Source organism: Schistocerca cancellata, chromosome 3, assembly GCF_023864275.1.
Source record: "Schistocerca cancellata isolate TAMUIC-IGC-003103 chromosome 3, iqSchCanc2.1, whole genome shotgun sequence".
NCBI classification, from domain to species: domain Eukaryota; kingdom Metazoa; phylum Arthropoda; class Insecta; order Orthoptera; family Acrididae; genus Schistocerca; species Schistocerca cancellata.
In genome coordinates this window covers 712,876,222-712,899,423 of record NC_064628.1, presented here as the reverse complement: position 1 = coordinate 712,899,423, position 23,202 = coordinate 712,876,222, and the positions used below count along the sequence as shown (strand labels likewise).

The window sequence follows — 23,202 nt, the reverse complement described above, 5'->3', positions numbered from 1 at the left end:
GGTAGGTATCGTAAAACGCTTACCACATTGTATTACAGACATTCTTATTTAGAAGGATTTGGATGACATGGTTTAGAAATACTATAAGCTTCCCATTATCAGGTTACTGATTGTCTGGCTTCTGAATTATCCATGCATAGTCAGTCAGTTAAAAAAAAAACCACAAGGCTTGAAGTTTTTTGTTACAACTGGAACGAATATTTTTGTCTAGAATTTACTATTAGAGATTGAACTGTACTTTATCGTCGGAAGAAAAGGCAGGCCCCAATCTCATTCTCTCTGAAATATTTTCTACTGTTTTCCATTTCAACTTTAGGTAAATGAGGGGGTTCTACCCTGTAACATGTCAGAGGCCGATATCCTTTCTATAGGCTTGCCGAACTACTTGCCTAGCAGACAAAAGGTGAAAATTACCAAATAATTTAAAGCCGATGTTAATGATCTAGATTTTCTTCTGGAACGGTACTCTTCAGATTTCTTGCTCCGTATTGATAGAAAATGAAAGCGGTACTGTTATACACCGTCAAGGGGATCTCATTATTGGCCTTACTCTGATACTAGCATAGTTTCTAAAACGGATAATTGACTGTGAGTATTACCATGTATCATACACTTATTGCTGTTGAAGTTACGAAAGATTTTGGATTATCTGTCTTTCTCGGTTATCCGTGCAGTCTCGGCTCCGTATTAACCCGGATAATCGGGAGCTTGTTGCGTGTTAGTTTTTGTAAAGTGTTCCCGCAAAAATGAATATAACTTTACTGTTTTTGAATTCCGAGGAAAATGTAAATTGTATGACGTCATAAAGTGGTAAACGCACACTTATAACTTCAGTGTTCCACATGGTGGGAGACAGGTATTGGGAAGTGTCGTTCGTCCAAGGAATGTATAGCAACAGTATTAAGAAAACACATTTTTATTTTATTTTCAACATACAGTAAGTACAGTGGAATGTTCAATAATAAATAATACTGATACTGTTTCGAAAACAGGAGTGGTAATTACCACGAGAATAAATGCTTTCTTCCTCACAGCAGCGTCCCTCGCTGCGTCGAGTCAATACACTTCACGAGTAGTGAAATTTCTTTATGTGAAAGTCAAGCACGAGGAGGGCAATGAGGAAACACGATTGTTTACAAACACCCTCTGCGAGAACCTTCTTTTCCTTTCCAAAATGTCCGAGAAAGTTCTCTTTCACAGTGTCTCGTCATTTTCCTAACGACGTCCTCCTAACGAGGTCGGCTCCTAACGCAGAGACGCGACGGAGCCAATCCGCGATGGCGGACAGCCGCTGTCGTTCCCTTAAAAAGTCTGCCGATGGAGTGAGGATGAGGAAAATAAATAAACGGTGGGGGGTGAGAAGCCGGCTGTCGGCGGCGGCAGCGCTGCTCTGCTCATTCCTCCTTGATGGGGATGGAGTTGAAGACGTCGTCGGCGTCGATGTAGTCGTCGTCCTCGGGCACGATGATGGGCGTGGCGCCGTCGTGCAGGCTGGAGCGCGACATGGAGCGCTTGAAGACCTCGCGCGAGACGCTGCGCGTGAAGCTGAATCGGCGCGTCAGCTTGCGCGGGTTGCCGCCCTTGCCGGGCGCCACCTCCGTCGGCGACGGCAGCTTCTCGATGTGCAGTGCCTCCAGCTGGTCCTTGGCGTGCTCCTGGATCACCTCCCACGCGTGCTCTGCACAGCAAACCACACCGCCGTTTACATCTCACTGTCTGCCGTCACTACATCGGCATAGGAGCAGGAAGAGTAGACTGATAGAGAGAGTAGCGCCAACAGCTGTGTCAACTAAAAGCCGTCACGATTCCTACGGTTGCTGTCTATTGCTTGAGTAAAACGGTTATTTCGTCACTGTTAGCTAATTTAGAACGCTTGGCCATTATCTAGTGTCATATAGCGGTGATTCAGCTGCCCCTACCGATATCGTTTTGTGCAACCTGCAACCTGGACTTCAAAACCCACGCGTGAGATTTTCATTACCTCTCGCTCTCACCGTGCAAACTACTAGGACTACAGAAAAAAATAAACAGGACCTTTTTGTAGGAAGTTTAATGTATTTATAGTACGGGCATACGTTTGTGCTAGAGGCCGTAGTTCTAGAGTTATTTGAGAAAAACCTACAAAAGTGACCTTCAAACGCAACACCACTTCCACACTCAGCCCCCAAACGATCAGGATTTCCATTCTGTTGTTCATGGCGCTCCCTCTTACCACTGTACAAAAATTTGCAACTGCACCAATCATTTCCCACATAAATAAATAACAAACTATTACATTGCTGTATTCGTCAGGCCTTCTGGCTACGAAACTACTGTGCTTGTAAGGTTAAGTTTGAATCGAATTGCCAATGTAATTAGTTTTAGATTAACGTTTAAAAAGTTTGTTTTTCTTTCACTACCCTCACGGGAAAGTTTAAGTTGATAATGTTAACGAAACACCTGACCACGTGGGTGGTGCAACTGTCGAGTTAGCAGAGACCATAAGAGGTCGAATATCGGGAGTGGTTCGTGCAGTTAGAAATTTCTGTACAGTGGTAGGAGGGAGTGCCACGAACACCATACTGAAAATTCTGACTTGTGAGGGATGAGTGTGACGGACGAAGGTGGGTTTTGTAGGTCTTTCTAGTTAGTTTTTCTTGAGTAGTTCGAAAACCATGGCCTCCAGCGAAAATGTATCCCAGTAAAAAATTAACTAAATTAAATTCATTACAAAAAGGTCGTGTTTATTTTTTCTGTAGGACTAATAGATAGTGCTTATCGAGCGGGAGAACATGAAAATCTCGCGTGTGGTTTATGAAGGCGAGATACAACACCGCAGGTTGCATAAAACGATACCGATAGGGGCAGCTGAATCATCTTGCATTCTCACGCACGGCCATCTTGTTGAAACTGGTCAAAAGGGAGGAATAAAACATTTTATTCAACTGACAGTCTCAGCTGAACCATGACATCTTGTAATCGGTGCTTCGAGGCTATGCAGAGAGGCGAAAGGACAGAAACTGAAGATAAATCAATGATTGTGAATGAATTTTGCATAGCCTTCGTGAAGTAGTTCAGAGAAATGTGAGATGTATGCCCACAGAGGACAAAGAATGCAGCAGGTTGTATGTTTTAACTAAGGGAATAGAAACAGTAAAATAACAACTAGCCTAGTAGAAAACATGGCACAAAGAGGACACACAATGTCTCAAAAGACCTCTAGGGCTATGTTGCAAAGGTAACCGTATTGTATAGCACCTTATCGTCCTCTATCCACAAAAGCATTCACCATTTTGTGAAAGATCAAGATCTAATTCTGATACAGTCCACTGATCAGTTTTCTCCAGACTCTGAACCGAACCCACAATGACAATTACGAAGTACTTCCCATAATCCACGCTTTTGGTATTCAAGGAAAAACGGGTAAAAGAAAGATAGTTTCGTAACTGTATAAAAGGACTGCTGAAATTAGTACCCAACGTAGCACAGCTGTAAATACTGTGAAAAAGGAACCACGTTCGCTACGAACTGTAGAGAGAATTACATGTTACTGTATGTAGATCAGGAAAACATGGTGACTGAAAGCGGTTTGGAAAATGAGTTAGATGGGCTGAAATGACACGAATGCATCGATGGAGCTTAAATCACTGAAAACACATTGATGTGAAATGATACCAGTGCAAACCTTTCTGGTATTCAAAGAGATATTAAACTCTAATCTTTCATCCCCCTTCATCTTAATATTCTGAGCCTGCAGTGCAGTGTTCGGAAATAGTGGGTGCCAACGGCTTATGTCGAACCTGGAGAGTGCTCAGATAGCCTAGTGGTTAAGGTAACTACCCACAATAGGCAGGAAACCTAGCCTTTACCATCTCGCTAAACGTACTCAGAACTGTACATCAACAGGCAGCATGTGGATGTATCCAGAACGGAAAAGCAAAGCTGTTGCACTGAGAAACTTGAACCGACAACATTGCCTCCTTTAGTGCCCGAGTGTCAATCACTTTGTTGCATTGATCGAGGTACAAATGCATTTGCTTTTATAGTGCCATGTCGTTTAATATATTCACAGCTAAAAGAAAGAGGCCACTTTCTACCGACTGAACTACTGGTTGTCCATCTTATGTTATTTCGTGAACTGTGTCGAACGCGTGCAAGATAACACAGTTACATTTCAATGTACGGAATGTGTCTATGTTTGATACATAAAACATGACATGAATCGGATTGATTCAAAGTGAAGGTCTTCAAAATAAACGTGAAATTATTTTGACGCAGAATGTTACCTGGTTTTTGACGGAAAACTCCCAAGGCATTACAAACACATGACCAGGTCCACAAAATTGTAATAAACGAAACAACGATATTTCAGTGGTGTACACTAATGAGAAGTAGCTCATTTAACGTACACGATTACATTATCAAATTGACGAGAACAATCGTTACAGACTGAAAGCATTTCTTCGGAAAATGTAATGTGAAAAGTCGTGCATAGGGAGGGGTAGTCAGTTAACTGTATAGAAACTTGCAGAAACTCGAGGGTTATTGTGCTACTCACCAATATCGGCCTCGTTGGCGTGTTCAGCGACAACGCAGAAGCGGATGGTGTACTTCCCCTTGACGACGGAAGGGATCATGTGCAACTTCCCCGAAGCATTTACAGCTGCCAGCAGATCTTGGTTGATTCTGTCTGTGCCCTTCAGTCGGAAGCAGACAAGGCCCAGCTACAAAAAGAAAACAGATTAGTTTACATGGTGCTTTGAATGTGTTTCAATAAATTCGTTGCCCTAAAGTCTAAAGTCAGAGTATACAAACAACAGAAAGAAGGATGCTGCGCTCCCCTTCTGGTCAATAAATTTAGTGGGAAAGGATTACAGAAATGGTGTTCAATACTGATAGCATAACAACAGACATACGTTCCAGAAGTGCGCGGCAAAACAAAGTCTCCTCATGCAAATGTGGTTAACTGTACGCTGCAAGCAATACAGTGAGGGCTTCAAAATAGCGGTGGAAGCCTCAGGAAAACAGACGGCTACAGAATTTTCTCAGAGAAATTTTCACTTAAATGCGATGAGCTAGAACAGTCTAACATCTTCTGAACAGTTTGGCCGCGTCGTTCAACAGTTTTCCTCACTTCAGTGATACAGCCTAATTGTATGGAGTTTTCTTCACGAGGCAGATGCCGAAGAAGATTGAAATATCAGGACCGAAACGTTGACGGGAATGAAACACACGAATGACGCAACCAAACTATTAATAAAATGTAAGGCCATAGGGAATTTATCAAGTATGATAATAACAACTAAGAACCGTTTTAACTCTGAACATTGTGACCCGCTAACAATAACTCAGAGCACATTGAGTTTTCAAGGAATTATTAACATAGTCATCTCTGATAAAGCCTTGCATCAGATCTGCAGTTGGTGCCAGTGATTGGCGTGTGTGCAGTCTCCATACAATCGCGATTGAAATTTAGTGTAGTCACAGAAATATTTCTCGGAAGTAGAGATAGTCACGAATGAACATTTCTGAGCGACTGATTTAAACTTACACACTGTCAACGTGATTACTGGATATTATATATGATGTGTTAGCTTCAAAAGCTAAACTGTGTGTCCCATTAAACTGCATCTTGTCCTTGGAAGTCCTGAGACTTGGACTGAGTGCTACTCTTGCAAAATACTATAGTCTTTATCCTAGAAGGCACGGACATTGTCTGCACGGGACACAGCAATCTTTAGAATAAATCGCCAGAGGTTATTACTAGTTTCGCTCGTAACAGTCGAGGACATTTTCAGATGTTCGTTGCCCTGATGGCACCATGTTAGCCGCGCGGGATTAGCCGAGCGGTCTAGGGCGCTACAGTCATGGACTGTGCGGTTGGTCCCGGCGGAGGTTCGAGTCCTCCCTCGGACATGGGTGTGTGTGTTTGTCCTTAGGATAATTTAGGTTAAGTAGTGTGTAAGCTAAGGGACTGATGACCTTAGCAGATAAGTCCCATAAGATTTCACACACATTTGAACTTTTTTTTGTGTGCACCATGTTAAAGGCATCACTGTCAACACTGAGTATACTACATGTGCTATGGTGCGATATGTTGTGGTTGCTATGATGTTTAATCGACGTAAGGAAACCGTGAGCAGAAGCGACTGAGAATAAGGAGGAGTTATCGGCGGAGCGTTTGCTCATCTGCTGTAAAAAAGAATAAGAAGGAAAAAGCATGTGAGGAAAGTTTTAAGGAGAAAGGGCATGGGGCTCACCTTGACATCGTTCATGACCTCGAAACGGTTGTCCTTGTTGACGAGCTCCTCGAAGTGCTTGGCGAGGCGGCAGTGCCTGCGGATGTAGCTCTGCAGGCCGCTGATGCCGTAGCGGCGCAGCACGAACCACAGCTTGAGCGAGCGGAAGCGGCGCGACAGCGGGATGCCCCAGTGGCGGTAGTCGATGGCCTGGTTGGAGTGGTCGTGCTGCAGGTACAGCGGGTCCACCACCATGGCTGACGTCAGCCGGATGCGGTCGCGCACCCACATGCACGAGCAGTCGAAGTTGACGAGCAGCCACTTGTTGGTGTTGGTGTTGAACGAGTCGGCGTAGTGGATGCCGCTCATGAGGTAGCGCAGCTCGGGGCAGATGAAGGCGTTGCCGGCGTACGCGCCGTCCACGTGCATCCAGATGGTGTCGTACTCCTTGCAGACGGGGCCCAACTCCATCAGGTTGTCGAACGCGCAGCTGGACGTGGTGCCCACCGTCGTCGACACGAAGAAAGGCACCCTTCCGTCGGCCACGTCCTCCTCCAGAGCCTGTAAGCAAACGGGCGTCGCTGTTACCTTCACAGGGCTCGCCGAAAACATGAAGTACAAAGAAGAAATTGTTGTGTTGGCAGAAGAGCCAACACCGTGTTACTAGTGGAGGTCGAAATGCACGCGTTTTAGCTCACGCAGGCTGGCGTGAGGAGGGGAGAACTATACTGACGTGAGGTCTGGAACATGACAAGGAATTAGAATTCAGAAAGCTGACGTAATTAGTTTGATACTTAACTTTAATCCATTAATGATGAACGTCGCTCTTCACGGTACATGATTTACAATATTATCTGTTCAGAATACATTCATAGTAACTGAATATGGCGCCTTGCTAGGTCGTAGCAAATGACGTAGCTGAAGGCTATGCTAAACTGTCGTCTCAGCAAATGAGAGCGTATGTAGACAGTGAACAATCGATAGTAAAGTCGGCTGTACAACTGGGGCGAGTGCTAGGGAGTCTCTCTAGACTAGAACTGCCGTGTGACAGCCTTCCATACCAATACATTATATAACTGGAAAAGTCATTTGCAAAAGGGATATTTAGGAACAAAGCAGAGGGTGCTACAATACTGATCTCTAAATACTCGTAATTTTGGTCGGAATCTGTTAAGTCACGCCGGTTGGAGTGGCCGAGCGGTTCTAAGCGCTTCAGTCCGTAACCCCGCGACTGCTACGGTCGCAGGTTCGAATCCTGCCTCGGATGTGTGTGATGTCCTTAGGTTAGTTAGGTTTAATTAGTTCTAAGTTCTAGGGGACTGATGATCTCAGATGTTAAGTCCCATAGTGCTCAGAGCCATTTGAACCATTTTTGTTAAGTCATGAAGATTATGGCAAAAGAATACTTGTATAAGATACGTGCAGAACCCAAAACACCAACCGACATCAGATTTTGCGCGGAACAAAGTTAACAGTGTGGAAACATACTGATAAATATAGCGTTGGATAAAGCAGTCCGTATCAGTTTGCAGGTCCTCAGTAATCGATGTAGAAGAAATTTATCTTTTGCTTCCGTGGAATGAACGAAAAGTTACAAGCAAAACAGATACTGAAAACAAAATTTAGTTCGGCAGTACAAAGAACGTTGCAATATTTCAGTAAATAATTCTTCCACAGCTACACTTTTATTTACAAAAAAATTATATATCACTTGTTTTACAGTCTCCGTTGCACGTTTGTTACAGCATGACTACTTTCGGTCACACTCGATCATCTTCCGATTTATATAGCTGCGTAAGGAACCTGAAGTGTCTGTATGGAAAGTGCGCATCAGAATACAGTATTCTGATGCGTCATTCGGTTACAGACGGGGCAACTGTTTACACATCAATATAGATCTGAAGATGATCGAGTGTGGTCGAAACTAGCTACATTGTAAAAAATATGCAGAGGCACGGAAAAATAAAGGATGTACAATTTTTTAAAATACGAACATAGTTAACGAATTCTCTCGTCGCGAATATGTCGGCCATAGTGCACTTCACTTATTAAGTCACGACTATTTCAAGGCCAAAGCATTATCAACTAGTCATGATCGTTGAAGAGTTACTTCCAGAAAGGTTATTAGCTGCAAACCCACAGCAATTTTATCTGAGAAGTGCTGAAAAGATCATGAAAAATTTTACAGTAGTTGCGTTGGGGTTGTTTGGGAAAGGAGACCAGACAGCGAGGTCATCGGTCTCATCGGATTAGGGAAGGATAGGGAAGGAAGACCGTGCCCTTTCAGAGGAACCATCCCGGCATTCCTGGAGTGATTGAGAGAAATCACGGAAAACCTAAATCAGGATGGCCGGACGCGGGTTTGAACCGTCGTCCTCCCGAATGCGAGTCCAGTGTCTAACCACTGCGCCACCTCGCTCGGTTTACAGTAATTGTTTAAGCCTGAAATATCATTATTATTCATGACATGGATGATAAACCTCACCATTCCGATCGTTGTTTCTGTGGCGGGTATTACTGGGCATCGGCAGAAATTATTTCGAGACATTCCTGTGACTCACTAACACGATCGGACTTTCACTTAAGAAACAACTACTGTCGTAATTCTTTTACTCGAACCGTTTAAGTGAAAATGAGTTACTGGTAGTTGACGGTCAGGGGACTCCAGTGCTGGCATAGGACTAGATTTTCACGTATTCTTACTTAGTCTTTGCGATGCGCTGTGCTGTTTTCTGCCAGCGGCTGTGTGCAGTGTTCCCACAGAGCGTCGTCGTCGGGTTAGTCCCTACAGTGCTGCAGCGCTGGAGCCAGAAGCGAGCTGCTGAACCTCACCTTCCTGAGCGTCTCGCCGCGCAGGCTGCCGTTCTCGTCGGGCTCGAGCACGCGCAGCTTGACGAGGCTGATCATGGCGGCCTTCTCGACGCACGAGTGCGCCTCCCGGGAGCAGTAGGCGATGAGCCGCGGCAGGAACACGCTATCCTCGGCGTCCGGGTCGCGCGCCTGCGCCTTCAGCACGCGGATGGCCTGCGTGCGCGCCGCCAGCATCGCCACCAGGATGCACTCGCTCGCAGACGACTGTAAAGGAGAACCACCTGCTCGTCAGCAGCTCAGCGTCATACCACGCACAACACTGCTAAATAGAGTTAGCTTAAAAGCGACAGGGTTCAGAGTTTTCTTGTCGACGGCGAGACCAGTAGAGAAATGTGCTAATCCTGTCGAACAGGATCGCCTCTCCATTCGCCTGTTGTTATACAAAGAAATCATGGAAACCCTAAGTGGCAATGTTTGTGTAATTCCATCTTGTGTGTCGAAATGCGACTGCGGCTGGTCGAAGACTTGAAGAAAATAGATACCAACAGCCGTAATTTTGTTTGATAATTATATTTAGCTACCAGTTTCGGTGCCTCATTGGCACGATTTCCAGGTCCCTGTACACGAAACTAACTAAGTTATCTACTTGTCTGCGTTATTATGGGGACCACTACATACAACTGGTTTCTCTAGACTGTTTCTCGGTAGACGTGTTGACCCTTCACACCTCTGTCACAGTTGTCGCTAGAGGTATCAAGCGTCCATGAAGGGTCTACCGAGAAGCAGTCTACGGAAACCAGTTGGATGTAGTGGCCCCTATAATAACACAAACGAATAAATGACTTTCCTAGTTTCGTGTATAGGGGCCTGAGGCTGTTGCTATCTGTTTTCTTTAAGTCGCAATGGGTGGACGAGTGTCTGAATCTCGCTTGCCCTAAAATATCAGTGCAACCACTTAATTGCTCCATCACCTCGCCCGATAAAGTGGAAAATGGGGAAATATCTGTTATGTGGGAAGAATGACCTCATTAATTGGAGAAGCGAGGAAAATGTGCGGTCTACACTCCAATAAGTAAAGAAAACTTCGTTAGAAAAAGATGAGAAGTTTTTAAAATTGAATATCTGGAATGCAGAGATCCGCTGGATTGTATCGAGAGCAGTGGAACACGCGGAACAGAAGAAATTTGTGGTATCTGAAAGTGTAATGCTAAATAAGTATGTGTAAAAATATGGTGCCAGATAGTGGTTAAAATAAATAGGCATTACAAAAAAGGGAAGGAGTAGTAAGAGGGAAAATTTTGCCTGAAGTAGGGAGAATTTAGTGGTAAATAACTCAAGTAGGTAGGACACTAGAGAGAGAACGTTACGGTTGATGAAAAAGTAACAAATAGCTCAGATCAACGTGTATGATGCACGTAAAGTGTATCATTGGATGAAGAGAGTATCACAGCATGGATGGAAATGAAGATGACATCAATACAGTGTAAAGATTTCCTTATTTTCCTTAAAAGATTCGAAGTAAGCTTAATACGATAGGGAAATATTTTATCTAACTTTAGTTGTAATCTTAGGTTATGAGGCTCACCTGTATGACTCCTCCTCCTTTACTGCCTTCCGCGCTCGATATGAAGGTCTTGGGAAGACCAATAGCCTTGCCTGTAAATAAACAGAATACTGGAATTAGGACTTTATATCAATAAAGTTTTGGTAAGTTTTCCGAATGTAAAATGTACTGAAAAATTTTATGTAACTGTTTATGGCAAGAAACTCACCGAACCAGTCCAGGACGATAGTCTCCAGCTCCTGACAGGCTGGGCTTGATGCCTGTAACAAAAGAAATACGTCGTTAATGGCAAAAATCTACAAAGTAATATACGTAATCACTAACTTTCTTGCTGTTAATTTCTAGGTTTCATATTTGGAAAGATGCCAGTAATGATAAATGTGTTTCTTCTAACAAGTGAACTTTTTTCATCCTTTTTCTGTACCAGTTTGAATAAACATTTAACTTCTTCAGCGTCGCGAACCTTTTCTATCCGTTATGTTTATTGATTGTACTGTACGACGCACATCAGGCAGCGAAGAAGTGTAAACGAACTAAAGTCTGCTTTCACCATACCGACATTAACAATTCAGTTTCGATCAGTTGCTTTCTTGTTAACTAATAGTTGTTAGAGTCTTGAAAAATGGACTCAAAATTGTACTAACCCATGAGAATCCAATGCAGCCGATAGCATCGGACAACATGTCTCCGAGAATTGAAGGATACGAGTTGCCAGACGGGAAGTATGCGTGGAACCTGGGGTGTTGCCAGTGTGTCACCTGAAACATGAACAGCACATATTGTACATCAAGCTTTAACAGAAACAGAGAAAACAAAAGTAAACAGAGACGCTGGAAAAGTAAACAGAGACGCTGGAACTGTATACATTGCGTTAAAAGGCATCTGCGGTCAGACTCGTGTGATACAATCAAACATTATGAGTCTTATGTATGGACCACGGCATCTCAGCCCGGAAGTGTTAAGTGATGAGAATCAAGCATTATCTCTTACAACAGAATCTGCCTCTTTGTTTTGGAAGGCAGTACTTGAACATTGCCAATATGCTTCTTTCGTTGGTCTAATTGTACTGTACGCTAATCCTATTTTTTGCATCTCTTATCTCGTGGATTTTTTGATACGAATCATAATCTGTGTTCAAAGACAAACAACAGTAATGTTCAAATTGTGAGCACCGTGCTCTTGGTAAATCTAGTATGCTGTACCCTGATACTACTCGTGAGTCCGTCGTATCGTGGGGAAAGTGTCAGAGACAATAATCGTGGATCGAAGATAGTGGTTACATGGAAGCATAATTACATTTGATACCCTCTGTTTTTCACTATTCCCTATCGGCTCTAGTTATATGAAGAAGTTCTGTGTTACATCTTCCGTTAAATTATCTAGATGATGATTCATTTTATCCACTACAAGCTGTTTTTATTGTGAAGGCTAAGGAAAACGTAGAGATCTATGTTCACGTTTAAAAAAGCTTTTGGGTAATCAGTGAAGTTAGCCGCGTATTTTAACAGATCACAAGTTTTCGTTGGCTGAAATCGAGCAGTGGTCTGGGCGAAAACAATATTCTCTACCACTGGTGAATAATCAGAGGTCCCTATTCAGGTATTAATCCAGTAGATCAACTAGTTTGTTTGATAGGATGTAGCACGCAGTATTTGCCAGTTAAAATTTCTTGCCTACAGAGTTGATAGGAGAGCAGGAACTTTCGAGTAGAGGACGCCGTGACAGACAAGCTGGTGTCAGTGTGCACACACTTACCCCGGGCATGATCTTAGAGTCGACGTCCCGCATGATGTTCTCCCAGTCCTCCGGTTCCTGCGGAGCCTCCTCCGGCAGCAGCGGCCGCAGGTAGCCCGGTTCGATGCTGGGTGTGACGCGCCGGGACCCCAGAGTCTCCATGTATTCGCAGATGTAGTCCACCATCTCCTTGCCGCGTACCCGGAACTCGGCGCTGTCCATGGCTCCTGCAAAGAAACAACGGCAGAGTGTCACAACAGTGTCTCAAGACAAGAGCCTGCGAAGGTTTCTCCGTCCTCATATGCTACCCACAGCACTGGTGAGCAATGGTAGTCACCCGACATAGACTTCCAGCGATATGTTGAAGTACAAGTATCTGTGTCCACTTCTTATTCTAAAGACGTAACAGACTCTTCCTATTGTTAAACGTAGAGCAATGTCTTAGTTTATGGTACGAGGTGGTAATTACAAAGAAGGAACTGTCGAGGTCAGTTGCTGGCCGTTGACCAGACTGAAGTATCTAGGCCGACGTGCTAACGGAATGGACTTGCACGCAGCATCCTCTCACCTACTTCGCAGATGCGAACTAAGCGCCGTTGCCGACAACCTGCAGTGTCCACATGAGCGTACGAGTGTGTAGCGATTTGCAAATCCGCACCTACAGTACTATAGTATAGCAAGCTTTCGACGTCTCTATGACAATAAGGTATAATTTTCCGAGCAATTAAGTCGCCTCCGTTTCGTTAAACAGAAGTGCAGTGGAGGCGAGTACCCAGCCAAAAAGATTTTATCCTGTGTCTGAGAGCCGAATCAAACCAGTCTTCGGACCGAAGGCCACAGAACAACATTTCATATTCAAGTTTTATGCCCTGCAATGATTCTACGAGGCAGTTCCGATACTCTGCACTTTACTGTAGCAGAATCCCAATTCGTATGTAGCAAAACATCATAACTGACGGTTATCATGAAATATTTCTACTTTTGTATGAATGACGAGGCAATAAGAACCTTCCCCGCAGAAGGAGCACCACAGTAAAGAGGCGTATGCGTCTGAGCCAATAATAGCATTGATAAAATGTGTAGGAAAATTCCGTGCCGGCCGGGGTGGCCGAGCGGTTCTAGGCGCTGTCTGGAACCGCGCGACCGCTACGGTCGCAGGTTCGAATCCTGCCTCGGGCATGGATGTGTGTGATGCCCTTAGGTTAGTTAGGTTTAAGTAGTTCTAAGTTCTAGGAGACTGATGACTTCAGAAGTTAAGCCCCATAGTGCTCAGAGTCATTTGAACCCATTTGAAAATTCCGTGTTGGCTCATTTGCTTAAATGGTGCAAATTTGGAATACTGCTGATGACTTTGGAGCTTACACTGAGATTGTTAAGAAAATGGATCGAGCACAGGGTAAAATTGTTTACGTGGGTTTGCTTTTTTGTGTTTTGTATTTAGACGCAACTGTAATTGCTATGAAGCTGGGACTAAATACAGAGGTAGCGGTTTTGCTGCACAAGTCAACCTGAATTACTGCACCATCACACTGTATTCAGAATTATTTGGGTGAATTTTATTGCTTCCGCCCTGCCCCCTCCCCCCCCCCCCCCCCCAAAAGAAAAGGTAAACGACACGGGGATACTCTGTATTTATTAACATTTTTGATTTCGAGTACCAGAGTCACAAGTTGTTAAAAGAAAAACTCATTTTCCACCTTTACTCAGTAGGATCAGAGTCATTCTTTTTGTTTCACACAACTAGCTGATTTTGGCGATATATCCTAGGCACCTGTATGAAAGCGAGATGAAGGCGCTGAAACAGGCGCTGCCGCTGCACAAGGACTTCTCGGAACTTCTTATTCCGAGAAACTGGCGTTCCTGCTGAGATTTATCCACAGAATCCTTTGTGAGCCGAAGGATTTGTGTACCTGCGCAGAGGACCATACTGTAGCGCGGTTAGATTACGTCATTCGCGTCTTGTGGCGTATGAGAGACCCGGAGTTACAAAGCGCTAACAGCGATGACAAGAAAAAAACGAGCCTTGCGGAGAGGGCAGGAGGAGGGACTGCTAATATGCGCGACCTTGGGATTAGCGCTAACAAATAGATCCAGGCAAACACAACGCCTCAGCGAAATTCCTCCAGCGAGGCGCAGTACGGCGCTGCCTAGCGTTTGTGGGAGACTCGCACAGGGCCTAACATAAGGATACGCGCACTTATTACATTTTGCTGCCGCCATTACTCGGTAGTACGACGACGTACGAGTATTTAGAGGCAGTCGAACCAAATCAGCGCCCCTGCGCTGCCGTCTCGCGGCGTAAACTGCTTTGTCTCGGTGGCTGAGCCCACGCGCTATGTTTTGACACCCGCGCAGGTATTTATAGAACTGCTAACTTTAATGTCAGTTTGTGTGAACGGCATTGCCGACGCGTTAGTCGCCCTCCCGAATTCGCGGCTGCCCCGCTGTCGCTTTCAAGGACTGCCCGGACACGACTCCACGTGGCGAACGGCAGAGCACGGGGCTGAAAGGGAAGAACGAAGAGTCTCATGATGCATATTTTATTGACATATGTCCACCAGTTTCACTATGATCACTATGTGAGTAACTCGACTTCATACAAAATGACAAACCGGTTTCTGGATTAATTATCACATCCGAAGATGGCAATAATTTGCTGAAACCGGTAATGTGTACATGTGTAGTAATTAGCCGATCAAGACATAATAAATTATTATATGAAACGACATAGAATGAACAACTCATACTACTTGTACTACTGAATATTTACGTCCTTAGTTTAAGCTGTGAAATGCCATCGAAAAAAATATTAAAATTTGAAAATATTGTTAACTATTTTGACTGATACCAAGCTTTAATTAGCAGTCAGATGTTAACGAGAATATCGGGCATGTAGATGAAGTTTGTTTCTTTGTGTACTCCACATAAGAAGTTTACGCCGAATGTCTATTGCGCGCATCAATTGTAAACTCAGGGACTCCTGACAATCGGTCCCACTACGCTGTGTTAATCTAGTGAAAAACCTTTGTGTTAACAGCAGCATAAATTTCATGAGCGCTTGGGGTTGGAATAAACTTCCTCTGCTTGACAAGTTACCGTAACTGTGTGTTTAATATAAGTTTACGAATTTAGAAATAGTACAATTTAAGTAGCAGCCAGTCTCGCGTACAAAAAATTCACCTTCTTATCCATTTTCGAGACGTTATTTTTTGTGGAACTGAATTTTAGAAAGTATACTTCTCTACGCAACCGACTCTGTAGTTAATATTCATGAAATTGGCAAAATTTAATGATCTGTAGTTTCTGCCACCTTGTCTGAGGAAAGTTTGATGTGGCGTTGGTACCTGAACACTCGGAAACAGACCTACACATTGAAGTGTAACAGGAACTATCCCAATAATCGATACTGTCCAACAGTTGGTGAATCCTGAAGAATTACATTAACTTGTTATCAAAATTAGCTGAATGAGAATATTACGCCAGAATCTACGCCTCATTCTGTTTGTGCTGCATAGCGGTGGCATTGTGCGTTATCTGTTCAAACATGAGATGTACAGCTAACAGGTACAGATAAGGAAGGATATCTTTGGTCGCGCACGGCGGGAACAGTTATGCTGAAATAATTAAGCTATATTGTGTTAAGAGCTGCGTCGCTATTTGATTTGGCAATTAAAATTTGGATGACTACTTGAAATGTAAGAAGATTGCCTATACATTGAAGAACCGAGAGTTACTGCACCATTTTAAAATGGTTCAAATGGCTCTGAGCACTATGGGACTCAACTTCTGAGGTCATTAGTCCCCTAGAACTTAGAACTAGTTAAACCTAACTAACCTAAGGACATCACACACATCCCTGCCCGAGGCAGGATTCGAACCTGCGACCTTAGCGGTCTCGCGGTTCCAGACTGCAGCGCCTAGAACCGCACGGCCACTTCGGCCGGCTGCACCATTTTACACGCAAATTTCAAGACGGCGGATAAAGTTAATATATACTACACACAAGTGAGTAGAGAAGATATTCACATTCCGAAATATTCCTGTTGCTCTAAACCCGCTACCCAAGTAGGTGACGCAACGGTTAGACGTACTGAACTCACATCCGGGAGGAGCAGGGACCAACAATCCAGCCGGCCACTCAAGTCTTAGTTTTCTGTGGTTTCCATAAAGAGCAGGCGAATGCAAACCGTTTCTTTCAAAATATAGTGGCCAATCCTATGCGTTATCACATTCGAGCAAATGTTTCGTCACTAATGATCTGAATGTCGACGAACGTTGAATTCAAACCTATCTTACTCTGGCTGATAAAGCCACGTCACTAACCGCAGGTCAACTGGATCTCGTAATGAAATTCCACAATAGGCAGTTTGGGAAATTTCGTGCTTGATAAACTCACACGATTCACAATTAGGTAGTAATACGCTTTCTGCCTGTCATGTATTGTTAGTATCATACGATTCTATATACACGAGTCTGAAAAAGAAGCTGAATTTATCGTAGAAAACTACCATCACTTGATCACATCGATGTGTATAACTCTCGAAGGTGAGAAAAGAATGATTTCTACTTTACGCGACAGCTGGCGTGTCTTTCAAATATGGAAACCTCATGCAGTTGTGCAAGGAAGTTCTACTGCTTCCATCCGTAGCAGTACCACTAGCTGTCGAGGAATTCCACGCTGTAAACCAGTGCAACGATTTTGATCTCCAGAAGAGGCAGCACTCGACAGCGAGGCGTGCAACTGCTGATGAAGGAGCAGCCAGAGCGAGGTAACACTTACTGTTGTGCTGTGTGTGTCTCGAAGGCGAGCGAAGAGTGTGCCTGTGTGCAGCAAACAGCCCTCTGAACTTTGCGCGGGTTTGGGCGGGCAGCCACTGACTGGCTGTCGGCGTGGTTCTCCGGCTTATATAAGAACGCCCGCCTGCCCCCACCACGCACGCGCACAGCCCGGGCAGCCCCGCGCCGCAACCCGGCGCCGCCTCCCGCCTTCCGTTTTGCTCGTTTTTTCTTCGCTTCCTATCCGCGGTCAGTTCCCGTCCGCCAAAAAAACCACCGCATGATTAATCCGAGCTGTCTGGCGCGATGCAGTGGAACTATCAATGAGTGAACTGATCCCTTTTCTTCGTGCAAGGTAGTCGATCTACGACCGATACGAAAGATGTACACTGTAAGCCGCTGCGTCACAAGAGTGCACTGTCACTGTGCCTTACACCGAAGGATGACAGGGCTACAAACGGCAGATTTGTTAAAATTAACTTGTACGAGGTGTGATCATGTACTAAGGTGAATTTTTTATTTTAGCGAGCTTTATACACTACTGACCATTAAAATTGCTAACCCAAGAACAATTGCAGATGATAAACGGGTACTCATTGGACAAATATTTTATACTAGAACTGACATGTGATTACATTTTCACTCAATTTGGGCTCATAGATCCAGAGAAATCAGCACCCAGAACAACCACCTCTAGCCGTAATAACGGCCTTGATACGCCAGGGCATTGAGTTAAACAGAGCTTGGACGGCGTGTACAGGTACAGCTGCCCATGCAGCTTCAACACGATACCACAATTCATCAAGAGTAGTGACTGGCGTATTCTGACGAGCCAGTTGCTCGGCCACAATTCACCAGACGTCCTCAGTTGGTGAGAGATTTGGAGAATGTGCTGGCCAGGACAGCAATCGAACATTTTCTGTATCCAGAAAGGCCCGTACAGGACCGGCAACATGCGGTCGTGCATTATCCTGCTGAAATGTAGGGTTTCGCAGGGATCGAATGAAGGGTAGAGCCACGGGTCGTAACACAGCTGAAATGTAACGTCCACTGTTCAAAGTGCCGTCAGTGCGAACAAGAGGTGACCGAGATGTGTAACCAATGGCACCCCATACCATCACGCCGGCTGATAGCCAGTGTGGCGATGACCAATACACGCTTCCAATGTGCGTTCACCGCGATGTCGCCAAACACGGACGCGACCATGATGATGCTGTAAACAGAACTTGGATTCGAAAAAATGACGTTTTCCCATTCGTGCACCCAGGTTGGTCGTTGAGTACACCATCGCAGGCGCTCCTGTCTGTGATGCAGCGTCAAGGGTAACCCCAGCCATGGTCTACGAGCTGATAGTCCGTACTGCTGCAAACGTCGTCGAACTGTTTGTGCAGATGGTTGTTGTCTTGCAAACGTTCCCACCTGTTGACTCAGGGATCGAGACGTGGCTGGTACGATCAGTTACAGCCATTCGGATAAGATGCCTGTCATCTAGACTGCTAGTGATACGAGGCCGTTGGGATCCAGCACGGCGTTCCGTATTACCCTCCTGACCCCACCGATTCCATATTCTGCTAACGGTCATTGGATCTCGACCAACGCGAGCGGCAATGTCGCGATACAATAAACCGCAATCGCGATAGGCTACAATTCGACCTTTATCATAGTCGGAAACGCGATGGTAGGCATTTCTCCTCTTTACACAAGGCATCGCCGGCCGTGGTGGTCTAGCGGTTCTAGGAGCTCAGTCCGGAACCGCGCGACTGCTCCGGTCGCAGGTTCGAATCCTGCCTCGGGCATGGGTGTGTGTGATGTCCTTCGGTTAGTTAGGTTTAAGTAGTTCTAAGTTCTAGGGGACTGATGACCACATATGTTAAGTCCCATAGTGCTCAGAGCCATTTGAACCATTTTTACACAAGGCATCACAACAACGTTTCACCAGGCAACGCCGGTCAACTGCTGTTTGTGTATGAGAAATCGGTTGGGAACTTTCCTCATGTCAACACGTTGTAGGTGTCGCCACCGGCGCCAATCTTGTGTGAATGCTCTGAAAACTAACCATTTGAATATCGTAGCATCTTCTTCCTGTCGGTTAAATTTCACGTCTGCAGCACGTCATCTTCGTGGTGTAGCAATTTTAATGGCCAGTAGTGTACGTTGAGGAGCCAAAGAAACTGGTACACCTGTCTAGTATCGTTTAGGGCCCTCTCGATCACGTAGAAGTGCCGCAACACGACGTGGCATGGACTCGACAAATGTTTGAAGTAGTGCTGGAGGGAACTGACACAATGGATCCTGCAGGGCTGTCCAGAAACCCGTAAGAGAAAGAGGCGGTGGAGATTTCGGAACAGCACGCTACAAGGCATCCCAGATATGCTCAATACTGTTCATGTCTGGCGAGTTTGGTGCCCAGCGGAAGCGGATAAACTCAGAAGAATGTTCCTAGAGCCACTCTGTAACAATTCTGGACGTGTGGGGTGTCGCATTGTCCTGCTGGAATTGCCCAACTCCGTCGGAATGCACGATGGACATGAATGGATACATATACTTACACGAATATGGTGTATATACTTTCGGACATTTCCGAAAGTACAGAATCCTTATCCATATAAGTATATAGTTCTGGCAATACCGGCCATGACCTTCATCTTCTGTGCGGATACACACATATTCCCCGAACTCTTACGGGACTTGGTAAGATTGTTTTCCACAAGAAATGAGTGTGTTGGGGTGGGACCACTACGAATGTACTGTGTGGACATACAAGGTGAGAATATGGGTCTCGCGGGAGGTATGCGCGAGATAGTCTCTGCAGTTGTGCTATCCTTTGTGCCCTCGGTGGCTCAGCTGGATAGAGCGTCTGCCATGTAAGCAGGAGATCCCGGGTTCGAGTCCCGATCGGGGCACACATTTTCACCTGTCCCCATTAGCAGCTGAAGGTATTAATATAAAAATGGTTCACATGGCTCTGAGCACTATGGGACTTAACATCTGAGGTCATCAGTCCCCTAGAACTTAGAACTACTTAAACCTAACTAACCTAAGGACATCACACACATCCATGCCCGAGGCAGGATTCGAACCTGCGACCGTAGCAGTCACGCGGTTCCGGACTGAAGTGCCTAGAACCGCACGGCCACCGCGGCCGGCTGGTATTAATATAATTCAAATTTCGCGAATGGATACAGGTGATCAGACGGGATGCTTGTGTCGTGCCACCTGTCAGAGTCCCATCTAGACTTATCAGGGGTCCCATATCACTCCAACTGCACACGTCCCACGCCATTACAGAGCCTCCATCAGCTTGTAGAGTCCTCTGTTGACATGCAGGGTCCATGGATTCATGAGGCTGCCTCCATACCTGTACGCGTCAAGCAACTCGATACAATTTGATACAAGACTCGTTCGACTAGGCGATATGTTTCCAGTCATCAACAATCCAGTGTCAGTGCTGACGGGCCCAGGGTATGCGTAAAGCTTCGTGTCGTGCATTCATCAAAGGTACACGAGTGGGCCTTCAGCTTCGAAAGCCCATATCGATGATGTTTCGTTGAATGGTTCGCACGCTGACGCTTGTTGATGGCCCAGGTTTGAAACTTGCAGCATTTTGCGGAATGGTTGAACTTCTGTCACGTTGAACGATTCTCTTCAGTCGTCGCTCGCTGGTCCCCGTTTTTCCAGGATCTTTTTTCGGTAGTAGCGATGTTGTAGATTTGATGTTTTACCGGATTCCTGACATTCACGGTACACTCTTGAAATGGTCGTACGGGAAAATCCCCACTTCATCACTACCTCAGAGATGCTGTGTCCCATCGCGCGTACTTAAATCTTGATAATCTGCCATTGTAGCATCATTAATCGATTTAACAACTGCACCAGACACTTGTTCTTTTGTACAGGCGTTGCGGACCTCAGCGCTGTATTATGCCTGTTTACATACCTTTGTATTTGAATACCAGTTTCTTTGGGGCTTCAGTGTGCAGGCCGGTGTGGCCGAGCGGTTCCAGACGCTTCGGTCTGGAACCATGTGACCGTTGCGATCGCAGGTTCGAACCCTGCCTCGGGCATGGATGTGTGTGATGTCCTTACGTTAGTTAGGTTTAAGTAGTTTTAAGTTGTAGGGGACTGATGATCTCAGATGTTAAGTCCCATACTGCTCAGAGCTATTTGAACAATTTTTTTTCGCTTCAGTGTATATCCGATTTTCAGTTGTTGCTACACATGTTCCTGACGTACAGGTATGTCTGCATTTTCAGTTGTTTTGAATATTTAGTTTACTGTTGACAAATGAAAAGATTATACGTGTTTTCGAGTGGTCGGCGAATTTTTAATTTCGAAAATGATGGATAAAAGAATTTTCATTAAATTTTGCTTGAAAAATGGAATAAGGTGCAGTACTTTCGAAATGTTGACTGTGGCTTTTGGCGAAGCTACTACGAGTAACACGAGAGTTTACGGATGGTATAAACGTTTCAAAGAGGGTCGAGAAGACATTGAAGACCACGACCTCCCTGGATGGCCTAGCACGTCAATTACTGACGGGAGTGTGAAAGAATTAAAGAAAATGGTTCCGGAAAATCGCTGAATCATCAACAGAGAGATTGCTAATGATATCAGCATATCCTCTGGCTCATGCCAAACATTTTTTTCTGATGTTTAATATGAAACGTGTAGCAGCAAAGCTTGTTCTGAAACTGTTGAACTGCGACAAAAACAACGTCTCGTAGGCATCGCTCTGGAATTCCTGAACGAAATCGACAACGATTCAGAAGGTTATAACAGTTGACGAAACAAGGGGAATTATGTCGAAACCAAGGCCCAATCGTCCCAAAGAAAAACGGCCGAAGAGCCCACACCGAAAAAAAATTCGACACGTTCGATCACATATGAAGATTCTTCTCACTGTTTTCTTCGATTACAATGGGATAGCGCATAATAAATTCCTACCTTACTGTCGCACGGTCAGTAAGGAATACTACCTGGAAGGTGTATGCGGTTTGCGTGAAGCAACCCGAAGGAAACGACAAAACCAAACGTGGAAGTTGTATTACGATAATACTCCCGCTCTCACCTCAAAGCTTCTTCGTGATCTTTTGGTAAGAAAACGTTCAGCGACCGCATTCACCGGGCATGCTCCGTGCGACTTGTTTCTATTCCGAGGCTGAAGAGAACCTTGAATGAACGTCGTTTTGCCACCTCTGATCACATAAAAAGAGTCGTTGATTGAGCTGAACACCATAACGGAAAATGGGTTCCAGAAAGCTCTTCCAAGACTGGAAAAAGAGCTGGCACAAGTGTCTTATACCTGAGGGGGGGGGGGGGGGGGGATTACTTTAGAGGGGACAAACTTGATGTTGATGCACAAATGGAGAATCTTTAAGAAAAACAAAAATTCCGGTTACTTTTTGATCATACCTCGAATTTGCTCTATGAGCCGTTCTAGACCGATGGTTGTGTTCTATTGGACCATTAATAGACTACATTCATGGTGGCAATTTGAAAATACAGTTTTAACTGAATATTCGCCTTGCTGACGAACTGCGGTTCACAGGAATTAGATATTTATCTGAATTTTAGTTGTAAAATAAGTTCGAAACTGATAATCTGAATAAACAGAAGAGCTGAATCAGACGGTGTCTGCATTTATTCATTGTACAGGGTCTGGCTGAATCAATAGTAGGACTTCAGTCACACACTACGCCGTCGTTGTTTCTCCTATGCGAAATAAGTATGCGTGCGCTGTATTAAGGTTCAAATGGTTTAAATGGCTCTGAGCACTATGGGACTTAACATCTGAGGTCATCAGTCCCCTAGAACTTAGAACTACTTAAACCTAACTAACCTAAGGACATCACACACATCCATGCCTGAGGAAGGATTCGAACCTGCGACCGTAGCAGTCGCGCAGTTCCGGACTGAAGCGCCTAAAAACGCTCGGCCACCGCGGCCGGCGCTGTATTAAGGAAGGATGGCAACTTGTAATTATGGCCTTGTCGAATTCAGAACGCCGAGCATTCACGTTCGAGGCGTATTTCAAAGATGAAGTCTCCCACCACAGTTCAGTGACTCTTCCGTCACCATTTCGCGCTCAGACGACATAAT

The 23,202-nt window shown here is 44.9% G+C and overlaps 1 protein-coding gene and 1 non-coding gene across 2 annotated transcripts; one reads left to right on the top strand and one right to left on the bottom strand.

Annotated features, from left to right (window-relative positions):
- Positions 1-900: 900 nt before the first annotated feature.
- On the bottom strand, positions 901-17,200 carry LOC126175709 (aromatic-L-amino-acid decarboxylase-like). Its single transcript, XM_049922642.1, has 9 exons — positions 17,108-17,200; positions 12,349-12,554; positions 11,238-11,351; positions 10,802-10,853; positions 10,615-10,685; positions 9,051-9,293; positions 6,240-6,779; positions 4,538-4,703; positions 901-1,678 (listed from the first exon to the last, which is right to left on the bottom strand). Exons 2-9 carry the CDS (start codon positions 12,547-12,549, stop codon positions 1,395-1,397), a joined length of 1,671 nt encoding a protein of 556 aa, XP_049778599.1. The 5' UTR covers positions 12,550-12,554; positions 17,108-17,200; the 3' UTR covers positions 901-1,394.
- A 2,731-nt stretch (positions 17,201-19,931) lies between these two features.
- On the top strand, positions 19,932-20,006 carry Trnat-ugu (transfer RNA threonine (anticodon UGU)). Its single transcript has one exon. It is a non-coding gene; the product is annotated as a tRNA-Thr (tRNA).
- Positions 20,007-23,202: the final 3,196 nt, after the last annotated feature.

What these genes read in the sequence shown, in the direction of transcription:
- LOC126175709 (XM_049922642.1), bottom strand. Translation starts at nt 12,549, where the DNA reads ATGGACAGCGCCGAGTTCCGGGTACGCGGCAAGGAGATGGTGGACTAC. An exon ending in ACTCTAAGATCATGCCCGGG is followed by an intron (nt 11,352 to 12,348) that starts GTAAGTGTGTGC and finishes TTCATGTTTCAG; the next exon opens with GTGACACACTGGCAACACCC. An exon ending in GCTGCATTGGATTCTCATGG is followed by an intron (nt 10,854 to 11,237) that starts GTTAGTACAATT and finishes CTTTTGTTACAG; the next exon opens with GCATCAAGCCCAGCCTGTCA.